Source organism: Asterias amurensis, chromosome 18 (assembly GCF_032118995.1).
Source record: "Asterias amurensis chromosome 18, ASM3211899v1".
In the NCBI taxonomy this organism is placed as follows: Eukaryota; Metazoa; Echinodermata; class Asteroidea; order Forcipulatida; family Asteriidae; genus Asterias; species Asterias amurensis.
The window spans coordinates 2,315,553-2,328,348 of NC_092665.1; the positions used below are offsets into that span (position 1 = coordinate 2,315,553).

Sequence of the window (12,796 nt, forward strand, 5' to 3'; positions counted from 1 at the left end):
GCCTCGTTGGATATGGGACGCAGAAGCGCTATATTTTTCCGTATTCCACTCGCGCTTGTGTGATAATTTATAATATTAACAACAGAGCTCTCCATTGCCTGTTACCAAGTAGATTTGTCAAAGTGGATTTCGATAGACCATACATACCTTCGTAGTAAGACTTTCAGAAAGTGTTCTGAAGGCACTAGACAACCTGTTGCCATGATCCAAGGTGTACCTTACATTGGTTATGACCAAACCGATGCGATAATATGCAACAGCAGCTGAAAATAACAAACAAAACAAAGTTATTTTGTGGTTCACTTATCCAATCGAAAGAGAATAATCCCAACGGCGTTGACCGATCACATCTTCAAAAAGTCAAACTTGTTAAAATCCTCTTGCCATTTTGAGGCGGAGCAGTTTAGTGCATTGGCTAGAGTTCTCAGCCCGATTTCACAGAGCTGCTTTTCAAAAAGAAAACAAAATCGCTTAAAATGCTTCTGCTAAGAGAAAACTAGCAGGATATTCAGTCATAGATGGTACATGACATAATATGGTATTTTGGCTGGTAACCTTAGTCCAGTGAGAAAAACTTTACTAAAATTGGGTCCTGACGACTGAATCATCAAAGTGTGGGTTCGATTCCTAGGCAGGGCACCATAATAGCTTCTCTTAACCTAGGTGCAAGCTTGACCTTTGACATTTGACCTTAAACGTACCTGTTGGAGGTTCTGTTCCACTTCCCTCTGATTGATCTGACCCTGACCCTTCCTCATCTTCTCCAGTGTTGAAGATACCGGGTGGCGTCGACGAACCAACTCTGTTTATCGCTTGTCTCCTTTCTCTAATGTGCGGATCTTCCACAAGGGCTAATTTTGGTAAACTTTCCATTTCTTCTGTTTCAAACAATTTTCCTACATGACGTTTCGACGGCTTTGCCTTCCGATTTTGGCGTCCATTGTTTTTTGTAAATGGTAAATATCCCTCATCCTGAGTTGGGAAAAAAAGGGAAAAGAAGAAAGCAATAGTTTAGTTGAAGTTTTAAAAGCAATTGGAAAGCAGTTGTACGGGCATTTCTCAGATAGAATACTGCCCTCTATTGTTCAAAATACACCAGCCACAGTGAATTTCTTTATCCTGCTAGACTTTGGAAAGCACTTGGTACATACAGCAGGCCTTAAAATAACCCAAGTCACCCACAGCAACTACCGTGGTGCCCTGTGCTTTTGTTGTGTTGTGGTGCCAGTGGCAAAGTTCCAACACAAATTTTACATTTTCCTCATGGAGTGCCCCTTAAGACGATGTGACCTATGTTTACATTCAAACCGCCCTCTGTTGACAAAACACTGTATACGTCATGTTTCGCTGGGCAAAAAGACGCGTAGTCATGGTAAGATTGCGTACACTTTCTAGCTGGCTGCCGAAACACAAAGGTTTCGCCCGGCGGTATGAGCGCGAATCATGTTATGGTTTTCGAGTGACGTCAGAGGTCACATCGTCTACACCAGAGGAAAATTGCTGTGCCCCTTCAAGAGTGACGTTCAAGGCCTGATACAGTGCATACAACCCAGCGGTGTTTGGTTTAAAAAATAATAAAAAATATTATATCATAATCATATTAAAAACATAAAACTATAATCTGACATCTTGGCACCATGAATTACTCATACACCATACCTACACCCCCCCCCCTCCCCTTCAAGTAAAACGTAAGTCGATAGTTCATCACAAAATATTTTGGGTAGTTGCAAATTGCTCCGGGAACCTCAAAAAGCCAATTAAAAAGTTATTTATCACCACAACCAAAAGAGTCAAATAAAAAAGGCCAATTATTCCTGCTAGGAAAATAATCTTTTCTTGTGGAAACGTTTTGAGGGGGAACATATGGTACGCAGATGGAATTTTCATACAATTGTGAGAGGTTGAATCTAGTGTCGGAGAACTTTATGCCAGGATTAATCAGCTGTGGTCTTACTTTGCCCCTGACATGTGGGGGAGGGTTTGACAAAAAGCTGTTTTTATAATATTCTCTCAGGTATTTTTTATTCAAAGCAAAAACAACGTGAACATTATTATGCTTGTCAAATTTCGTAAGGCCTTGTCACGCAAGTTTAAGTTTAAGAGGCAACTTTAAGGCAACTAACTGCACTGTATGCAGAAGGAACACTTCGGCAGCCACAGACATTTCACTGACACAGTGAAAGTATCAAACAGTCCCCAACACAACTAGGCAATGTGAAGATGAAATCACCCCTATCTCCCCCCCCCCCCCACATTTCCCATATCAAAGGAGGTGTGCCATCCATGCATCTCATCTCATCCTAATTATAAAATCAGTACAAATCTTTGAGAGGTCATGTGAGTTTAACCCCAACTGCACGGACACACACACTAGACACACGCCCCGGTCCCATGCCACGCGAATCAGATCAAATGAAGACGCCCACTGTGCTCTTCCACATGTTCTATGGTGTCAGGTTAAACTAGTTGAGACATGGCATGTGTGCAGATGAGACATCCTACCATAAGATTGTACAAGACCAAGTAGCTTCTGGGAGACAGTGAAAACTTCTCGGAGGCAACAGCTCTTTGGGGAATGGTTCGGCTTGTCACAAAATTGAGGAGGGTTTCCAGGATGTGGCCTTCACTTTTTCAGTGACTGGCCAGAAGGTCCTGTTAGATGCTTATTCCACTAGTCCGCCAGCTTTCACTGCTCCATGTTTTCTTACGACATTGTTTCATTTATTTCATTTAGCAGGGACTTATAATTTAAAGTAATATGAAGCAGTTTACATGTAGCAGCAATAAACAAAAGTAACCAGCAGGACTACTACATAGCTACACAGAAATTTGACTGGTCCCGAGTGTTTTAACTTGCATAGTAGACCAGTGTTAAAGACAGTGGACACTATCTATATTTTCCGTATTTCCACGAGCGCGCGTGTGATAACGAGTTTATCTTCAAGCAAACTTGGCGCGTGACTAGAACACACAAGACGCAGGTAGTGATATCAGCCGTGCAATAAAGGTTATTATCACCACTCCATTCTGCGAATCTGATTGGAGAATTAGCCCGTACTTGAAGATAATATTACTTGTCAAGATTTACGGACCTCAACAGTTCACCATTAATAGTAAAGACAAATATTTCTGGTGTGGGAAAAGATCTGAGCGGCAACATTTTTTACTACAAGACATGTTGTCTAAATGGAAACTTTCTTGAAATTCAATCCCCAGGGGAGTAAACAAGGTTTCCAAATAGACATGACTGTCAGCATAATTATGTTATAACCATTAAGCCTCGGTAGAAACAGGTTTCTTTTCCATTTGTACATTTTGTCGAAATGAAATCGATTCCGCAGAAGCAATTTTAGGAATTGAATACCAGTTTCTCAAGGACATTACACATGTTTTTTATTACATATATATTTTTATTTCAGCTACAGTTAAGTTTGAAGGGTCTGAGATGGTCATCAAAATAATTTCATTCCCCTGGCCAACATGTTTCTCTTGACTCGTTAAAGTGGAAGATGTTTTGATGACTCCAGTGGCTAGATTACACCTTGAAAATGTGATGACTTATTATCTAGGGACTACCGGTAATATGCATTAAGTCTCAAAGCGGAAGTACTGATACTATATCCAGCCATAGTCCATTGAGATGCACTACCCTAGATGTTCAAGGGGCGTCATCCTCTAGACCAAGGGGAGACCCAGGACCGCTACACTAGTTCCCTTTTTGTGGTGATGAGATTCTGTAAATCCTCAGAATTAGAACACCCAGGAGGTTCAGGGGGCTTCATCCTCTAGACCAAGGGGAGAACCAGGACCACAACCCGGATCTCTCTTTTTGTGGTGATGAGATTTTGTAAATCCTCTGAAATGTAACACCCAGGAGGTTGAGGGGGCTTCATCCTCTAGACCAAGGGGAGACACAGACCCACTACCCGGTTCTCTCTTTTTGTGGTGATGAGATTCTGTAAATCCTCAGAATTAGAACACACAGGAGGTTCAGGGGGCTTCATCCTCTATACAAGGGGAGACCATGCCCACTACCCTGGTCATTTATTTCATCAATAGTGAGTTTGTAAATCCTCTGAAATGAAACACCCAGGAGGTTCAAGGGGCTTTCCTTCAGACCAAGGGGATACCCAGGCCCATGTCCCTAGTCCTGTATTTGTGGTGATGTAGAGACTCTGTAAATCCTCTGAAATGTAACACCCAGGAGGTTCAGGGGGCTTCATCCTCTAGACCAAGGGGGGACCCAGGACTGCTACCCCAGTCATTTATTTGTGGTGATGTACATGTAGAGAGTCTGTAATCCTCTAAGACCCAACACCCAGGATAATTCAGGGGGCTTCATCCTCTAGACCAAGGGGTGATGTAGAGAGTCTGTAAATCCGCTGAATTGTAGAACCGATGGGGTTCAGGGAGCTTTATCCTGTAGACCAGGGGGAGACCAAGGCCGAACTAGCCCAGGTCCTTTATTTGAGATAGAGAGTCTCAAATCACGTTACCAAGCCCAGCATTCGCAGGATGGGTTAAAAAAACAACTGAGAGCTCACTTCTCAATAGTGATTGCCAGAATTTGAAACGGAATGCCCATGTGTTTGCCCTTTCAGTCTAGATTCGTAAGACCAACTTGAGTTGACACTCTCCGCCGACACAGTAACCCAACCTGGATTGCTTGCACTTACCCAACTATTTTCATAAGAAGAAACACTACGGTCGCCATGGAAAAGACACTGGGTTATGTTTTCGGACTCGTCTGGGAAACTTTTCACCCCTTCTAAGTCAATAGCATTCAGGAAGTTAATGCCAGTTAGAAACAACCACAGGATTTCCAGCAGATTAGCCCAGCCTTAGTTAAACTACCAATTAAGTACATATGTAAATAACAATAGACAAAATGCAATCGTCATCGAAACAGTTCAGATCGGGGTTCTCCCCTGGGCCCTATTTTATAGAGCTGCTTAAAGACAGTGGACACTATTGGTAATTGTCAAAGACTTGCCTTCACAGTTGGTGTATCTCAACATATGCATAAAATAACAAACCTGTGAAACTTTGAGATCAATCGGTCATCAAAGTTGTGAGATAATAATGAAAAAAGAAAATACCCTTGTCACACGAAGTTGTGTGCATTTAGATGGTTGATTTCGAGACCTCAAGTTCTAAACTTGAGGTCTTGAAATCAAACTCGTGGAAAATTACTTCTTTCTCGAAAACTATGGCACTTCAGAGGGAGCCGTTTCTCACAACGTTTTATACCATCAACCTCTCCCCATTACTCGTCGCCAAGAAAGGTTTTATGCCAATAATTATTTTGAGCAATTACCAATAGTGTCCACTGCCTTTAAAGGCAGTGGACACTATTGGTAATTACTCAAAATAATTATTATGATAAAACCTCACTTAGTAACGAGTAATGGGGAGAGGTTGATAGTATAAAACATTGTGAGAAACGACTCCCTCTGAAATGACATAGTTTTCGAAAAGACTGGTCTTTGACATTTACCAATAGTGTCCAGTGTCTTTAAAGGATTTGGGTACTTTTTGTAACACAAAACACAATGTCCACAGATTTACAATAAACTTTTGTATATAATGATAATAATAATACATAATAAGACTAGTAATGCGCACGTATCCACCCTGCTGGGTGTTCAAGGCGCAGTAAATCCCAACAACAAACAAAACAAAACAAAACAAAGAAAAGCAGACACTACAAAATTAGTCCTTGAAAATCTGTGACATAAGATAAGTTTTGAGAAGAGATTTGAATGTTGTGGTACAAAGACAAGATCTAAGGTCAAGTGGTAGAGAGTTCAAGATGCGTAGCGCGGCTGAAGTAAAGGACCTGTCTCCCCATGAGTGTCGAGACTTGGGTTCAATGAAAAGAAGCATGGAACTTGATCAAAGATTTCTTGATGAAGATTTCTTGATAGTAGAAAGCTCACCTTAAAATATTATTCGCTGAGGTGCTGTAGTTTTTGAGAAATGAGTAAAACAATGTCACGAAAATAATTTTAACTTGTTATACTACAGCACCTCAGCAAGTAATATTTTAAGGGAAGCTTTCGACCATCATTATCTTTAAACTGTGTGAGTTTAATGTAAATCTGTGGATATTATGTTTTGTGTCCTACAAAAAAGTACCCAGACCGTTTAAGCAGAAAATGCTTAACAATTTTATGACTAGCAGAAATGAGCAGGATACCAGTCACAAATTGTACCGGTACATGTGATACAATAGGATAGTTTGGCTGGTAACCCTGTTCTGGTAAGCATAACTATGTTGTGATAGCTACTTTTTGTGATTAAACTGAAATAAGGCCCAGGTTTATTCAAGACTTAGGGGCATTGTTGTAATTTGCTCTTATTTTGATATCTTATGCTACAACACACTGACTTCATTAATTTTTTAATTTTTTAATGTCGACAGCTGATTATTTTGCCATTTCTCTTTACTTCGTTGTCCGCTGCTTTCTCATTGTCAATATTCAGGAAGCAAAGTTTCTTTGCACTGATGCATTTAAGTGCACTCATGGCAACGTTCGCATTCCAAAGGTTATTATTTGTGTCCCACTCAATGTGTTTTTCTATACTTCGCTTGATGTCCATGAAATTGAAATTTCAACAGTATCGACCGTTGATGCATAACTGTCAAGTGAAGTCCCAGTTTTGACAACTCTACACAAACTATTTTTTCAAGGGTAAACATGGAGTTGTTACCGACTGGTCTAGGCCGTTTACTTTGTTCAGTCTAAAGAGAGTGGAGTAAGTTGATTTAGTAAAGTATGACACCAGACAACCCGGGATCTAGAAAAACTGGTGAAGACAAGTTGTCACGTTTTGAGTAAAATCTTTGCTGAAACCAGCAAGGCATGATGAGGTTATTGTAAGGTACAGAGACAGGCGCCCAGTCGACTGGAATCATTGACCCTTTTACTTCTAAAAATTCAGGGGGAAACAAAATAATTTTATTACCTCTCTGTTGTAAAATACAAATACGTTTGTACAAGCTGTGATTCAACCTTATGAATGTCATGATTTCTTGTTTTATCTGGCAATGGAAGTAATTTTTCCCATGAGTTTAAAGTAACGCCTGTAACAAAACTGATTCTTACAAAAATATATTGAAATATCAAGTTATAAGCTACATGTACAAGGGAAACTGACTGGATAAATTAGATGGAATTTTTTTTAAATGATTTGGATTTGAAAAAAAGAAAAGTTGACTTTACTGGGAATTAAACCAACAACCTCCGGTCTGTCCATGCGCCCAACTAACTGAGCTAGCTACATATCATATTGGCCGTCTGCATATTTTATCAAATATTGATTGTTTTTTACCTAAAACTTGTAAGTTGACGTTTGCCTTAGAGCCTAAAACTTACGGATTTTCAGAAGTTTAATTATTAAATCTTGCTTGGCTATACTTCAAATACAATCAAATGGTTTTATTTTGTTTATGTTTGTTATAATACCAATCTAAAGAATATAACTTTAGTGGAGGGACAGAAGGAGTAACTGAAGCATGGAATAAGCTTGTGCGATATCACGATATAATCGAATATCGCGATATTAATTTGGAAACGATTTTGATATTGGAGCGATTTGGTTTTAATCGAAATATCGATATATCGCGATATATCGCGATATCGATTAAATATCGCAATATCACGATGTATTTCCTAGCCGAGACATCTTGCACCCCATATGTTTGGAGCAAAACCAGAAGAATAGGTCATTAGAACACCTCTCTTATGCTATGACTGTCTCTTCTACAACTTTCATTTGGAGTTTGAAGACTGATGATGTCAAATTTAATTAATCGCGATTATATCGAATATCGCGATATATTGTCGGCAATATATCATGAATAAAATAAATCGATATCGCCCAAGCTTAGCATGGAAAAGACTTATTCAAAAAAAAAATTCTACTGTTTACAAACCTACATTCCTCTTAATAAAACAAGCCCCAACCTTTGTCAAGGACAACTATGTCAGGCACTATCTAACCCAACACATGTAAATTTAGCCTGTTTACAGTTCAAGATTATTTATCTGAAATGTAAACAAATTCCTAGAAAAGTTTAGATCTTTATTAGACACTGGACACTATTGGTAATTGTCAAAGACTAGTCTTCACAGTTGGTGTAACTCAACATATGCATGAAATAACAAACCTGTGAAAATTTGAGCTCAATCTTGTAAAAGTTGCGAGATAATAATGAAATGCTTTCTGATGCTTGATTTCGAGACCTCACATTCTAAACTTGAGGTTTCGAAATCAAATTCGTGGAAAATTACTTCTTTCTCGAAAACTACGTCACTTCAGAGGGAGCTGTTTTATACTATCAAACTCTCCTCATTACTCGTAATCAAGAAAGGTTTTATGATGATAATTATTTTGAGTAATAAATAAAACCCAATAAGTAATCAAGTAATATAATAAACCATAAGAAAAACTGGCTGCATTATTTTCGAATAATTCTTGGTTAAAGCCATTATACACTTTCGGTAAACAGTATTGTCCAAGTCCCACACTTCGTGTATCACAACTTATATATAAAATAACAATCCTGTGAAAATTTAGGCTCAATCGGACATCGGAGTCGGGAGAAAATAACGGGAAAACCCCACTCCTGTTTTTCGCGCGTTTCGCCGTGTCATGACATGTGTTTATAACAAATCCATAATTCTCGTTAACGAGAATTTATATTGTTTTACCGTTTTCTCAAAAAGTAAAGCATTTCATGGACTAATATTTCAAGAGAAGTCTTTCACCATTACCTTCTGTAAACCCTGTAAATTATTTGTAAATCTGTGAACTTTTTTTTTTTTCTGTACCGAAAGGGTCCAATGGCTTTAACAAAGAAAATAATTCTAAAGCGGAATTTGAGCCTGTGACCTCCAGTTAATGTGCCAGCGCTCTACCAACTGAGCTCTAAGTTGGAGCTCTCCCTATAAATAAATGTTACTTTAAGATTCTGAGATTTGTACTAATGTTTCATTCAACCTCTTACAAAGTACCTAAAAGACGTGAGCCCCCCCCCCCCCCAACTTGGAAGATTTATTCTGACCTTGCGAGCAGCCCAGACTCCACGACTCCCCTTGAATTATACACACTGTAAATCCTCTATAACAAGAGACAGTTTATCAAAATCATAAATAAATTTGATAATTCCCAGCGGAGGATCGGCTCTTATTCCCCCTGGAGCAAGAGCAAGATTCCTTGAGATGTATTCAAGACGAAGAAGGATTCACTTCATCCATCTTAACACTTCTTTACTTCATCCATGTCAATACTGCGTTGAAAGTTGAAAGTGACTTACAAAACAGAGATAGGACCTGTATGCCATGAGTTTGTTATCACCGTTGCATATATAATGTTTCAGAGGCTGAACTGTGGTCTACCACCCCTGAAGGGAGAATTTAAGGAGTGGAGCGGAGGGTCATTTTGAAGTCAAACATTTCCGAAGGAGAGTGTGGAGGCTTGCTAGGTGCAAATGTCCAATCATCATCCCTCAATAGATCGTATTGAATATGAGGTCACAGGCTCAAATATCTGACCTACAAGATGGCGTCTGTGTGTGTGCGTGCAAGTGTGCGTGCATTTGCCGTGGAAATCAAACCGGGAATGTTGCGTGCTGCGTGCTTTGTTGATGTACGCGTTTGGACGGGCATATGTTTTGCCCTACAAGATGGCGACTTTTCATAGCAAAAAGAGATTACTCAATACAGTCTACTTGCTGAGCAAGAAACAAGGTTTATGGTTACTACTGTACATGTAACTGGGGGTTTAAAGGCACTGCACTCCTTTGGTAATTGTCAAAGACAAGTCTTCTCACTTGGTGCAAGCATCAGTCATGCACTCTAATCAAGGAATTGTAATTTCTTACTTCATATTTATATAGATTTTATTTGTACAAGTTGCCATTGTGAGTTCAACAAAATCTCTAACGAGTTAACACCCTCCCCCCCCCAATTTTCCAGAAATAAGTTTAATTGGCATCAAGCCAATAATTTCACTACATTAGTCTGACATCCTACCTCTACACAAACATACTGTACTACAACATTACATTAACTAGATCAACATTGGTTCAGCTTAACATGGCACCAGTCCGCCACTTGTCACATTAGTCCAGTGACCCTAGACATGCCCTAACAGTCTCCAAAACAAGTCTGAGTTTGTCTAATTGGGTGTGAAAGTGTTATTACAGTCACAAGATTGATACTGTAATAGACAAAACATCTTCCCCCCCTAAAAAAAAAAAAACGGCGAGTTAAACACATTTTTGCATTTAGTTCGCTAGTTCCTTGGCACACAGCCATTAATGCTTGCACGAACATACCCCCTCACAGACCTACCCCCCCCCCCTTCAAGGAACAAACTAACATCCATACTTACAACCATGAAGCCAATTATTGACCAAACAGTGTGAAATCCCTACCCACATTAGCCCAGCGACCCCTGGTGACCTCTTGGTCTCCAAAACAAGTCTGACAACTCAATTGCGTGTGAAATCTAAATAAAGATCAGAGTAGTGGGTGTTGTTGTTCCAGTGAGTTGATACAGACTCAACATCACTGCAGATGGCCAGACATAAAACACAATAAAGACCTCCAAACTGTATACACGCACTTTCACACTGTCCCCGCCTAGGTCCCTATGCTGTGGGGTTCCCAGAGGCTTTAGGACTTATCCCTACTCCAGAACAGGGGTTGAGTGATCCGCAAGGTACACCATTTGCTGGGGGGGGGGGAGATCAGGGGTAAAGTGATCCAATTGGAAAGGACTGGTCGTTGTTCCCCAGGTTGTCCTTGAGGAAGATACATGTACTTTACCATAATTGTTTTGTCCTATGGATGGGACATTGCATTCTAGGTTCTGTGTACTAGGACAGGCCTCTATGCTTCGTTTTTGAAAGGGCAAGGGCACCAAGGCATTTTCTCCTTGGTTAAGGGCACCCTATGAGGAAGTTACAAATTTTTACAGGAGCTTTTCAAGGGCTTCAAGGCATTGACCAGGGGGCATGGAGGCAATCACCTTTGTTGCCTCCTTGAAGTATCAGGCCTGCTAGGATTTGTATAGTGCTCGTAAAAGAACACTAAATCGTTGAAAAGTAGTGGTTAACCCCAGTGATTCTGGTTTACGGTGCTCGGGTTGGCATCGAGGTTTCTTTCCATGCCGTCAACCTCTAGGATCTTGGATCTTGGTTCGAGTCCCGTTGGGGCACTTTGTAGATTGTACCCATGCATGCACGGTATTTCCTATAGGAGACAGGGGCAAATGCACCAAGGTCATTGCCTTGATGCCTCTTGAAATGTTCCAGTACAAATTGAAATTTCCCTTAAAAATAAATGTTCATTTTTAAAGCAAAACCCACTTAGAAAAACCCTGCCCTTCAACCAACAAAGTAATAACCCTGTGAACCTGCCCTAAGATAACCTTTACTTAAGAACTGATGTTGCAACTTTTTTTTTTAACAATGCTTTTTAACGTCTTCTTTAATCACGTTACATCTTTGTCACAATGTATTTATTGCTTCAAAGCTAACTCCCATTAACTAACTTCCCCCCATTTGAGCGTTACACGGGAAATGAAATTATGTCACAGATTCGAACTTTCCTTCCTGACAAGCGACTTTCTTTGTCTGGTTCGTTTAATGAAGCAAAGCAGTTTCAGCACACTTAAAGGAAGGCATTATAGACCGGACCAATTAATTAAATGTGTGTTTCCTTTTTATTTTCTCTTCCCTAGCATATTCGAAATGTTACATAAATTCAGAACATGAATTATTCAAACTATAAACGTCAAGAAACACATACTAAAAGTAGGGTTATAATTTGTTTTTTTGTCAACATAATAAAGTCCTAATTTATTGGCAAAAGACACGCAATAAAAGTCACCTACGAAAGTTTCAGCTTAATACATACAGTGTCTACTTGCTGAGAAAACAGCAGAGAAAAAAAACTGTCACTGTATTTTCACAAAAAGTAAAATCCTACGTTTAGTGAGGCCACAGTCAACCACATCTCTGGCCCATTAAAAACATTGTGTAATTTTTGACAGGTACATGAATGTCGCTTCGTAGGACCGGTGATGATTTACAACAGAGTACATTTCTCAGGCAATTGTCACTAATTAACTTTTTATTCAATTTTAAAAAGTAAATACTACGGGCTATCTTAAGAAATTATTAAGTTGCACTCAGGAAAATCCCACGCACCACATTCAGTTCCATCCAGACATCTGCTTCTAAATTGAAATCGACTGGGCACTTGGCGGACGGGTAAATGAAAATATCTAGCCTCACAGTGACCCCATGTTGACCTCACGTGTAGAACCCCTGTGCCAGACCAAGTACAACTACAATTCACTGTACATATTTCTGGCCACTAGTATTTCAAAATCAGCGGGAGATTTCTGACGTCATGCATTAAAGGAAATTAAGGGAAAGAATGTTTTTTTTACTTTAAAAAAATATTGGCACTTGTACTTGATGAACCAACTGTTCATTTTTAAGTGAGATTCTGATTGCATTCCTGCCAATGTAACTTAAGAGTTCAATGCTTCATTTCCCCCGATACAAAGCGGGACCAAGGGTACTGGAAATCAAGCTCAAAATATCCCCTTTTCAGGAGGTTACTCTGTAATCCCAGAGTCCAGACGAGGATTATGAGAGATCAATAGGCTGCCACCATTGTCTTTCACTGAATTTTGCATAAGGCAGGCAAGTCCACGATTCCAGCGTACCATTGCAGAGTTATCAGCCATGGCTTACGGCCAGGGTCCGGAC

At 39.7% G+C, this 12,796-nt stretch overlaps 1 protein-coding gene across 7 annotated transcripts in view; it reads right to left on the bottom strand.

Annotated features, from left to right (window-relative positions):
* LOC139950490 (basement membrane-specific heparan sulfate proteoglycan core protein-like) overlaps positions 1 to 12,796 on the bottom strand; it is a 124,381-nt gene that overhangs the window by 94,500 nt on the left and 17,085 nt on the right. For all 7 annotated transcript variants that reach the window (XM_071949196.1, XM_071949193.1, XM_071949195.1 and 4 more), the window contains exons 2-3: positions 702 to 972; positions 148 to 263 (exon numbers count right to left, since the gene is read on the bottom strand). In XM_071949196.1, coding sequence (XP_071805297.1) covers positions 148 to 263; positions 702 to 972 — 387 coding nt within the window. The remainder of the gene's footprint in view (positions 1 to 147; positions 264 to 701; positions 973 to 12,796) is intronic.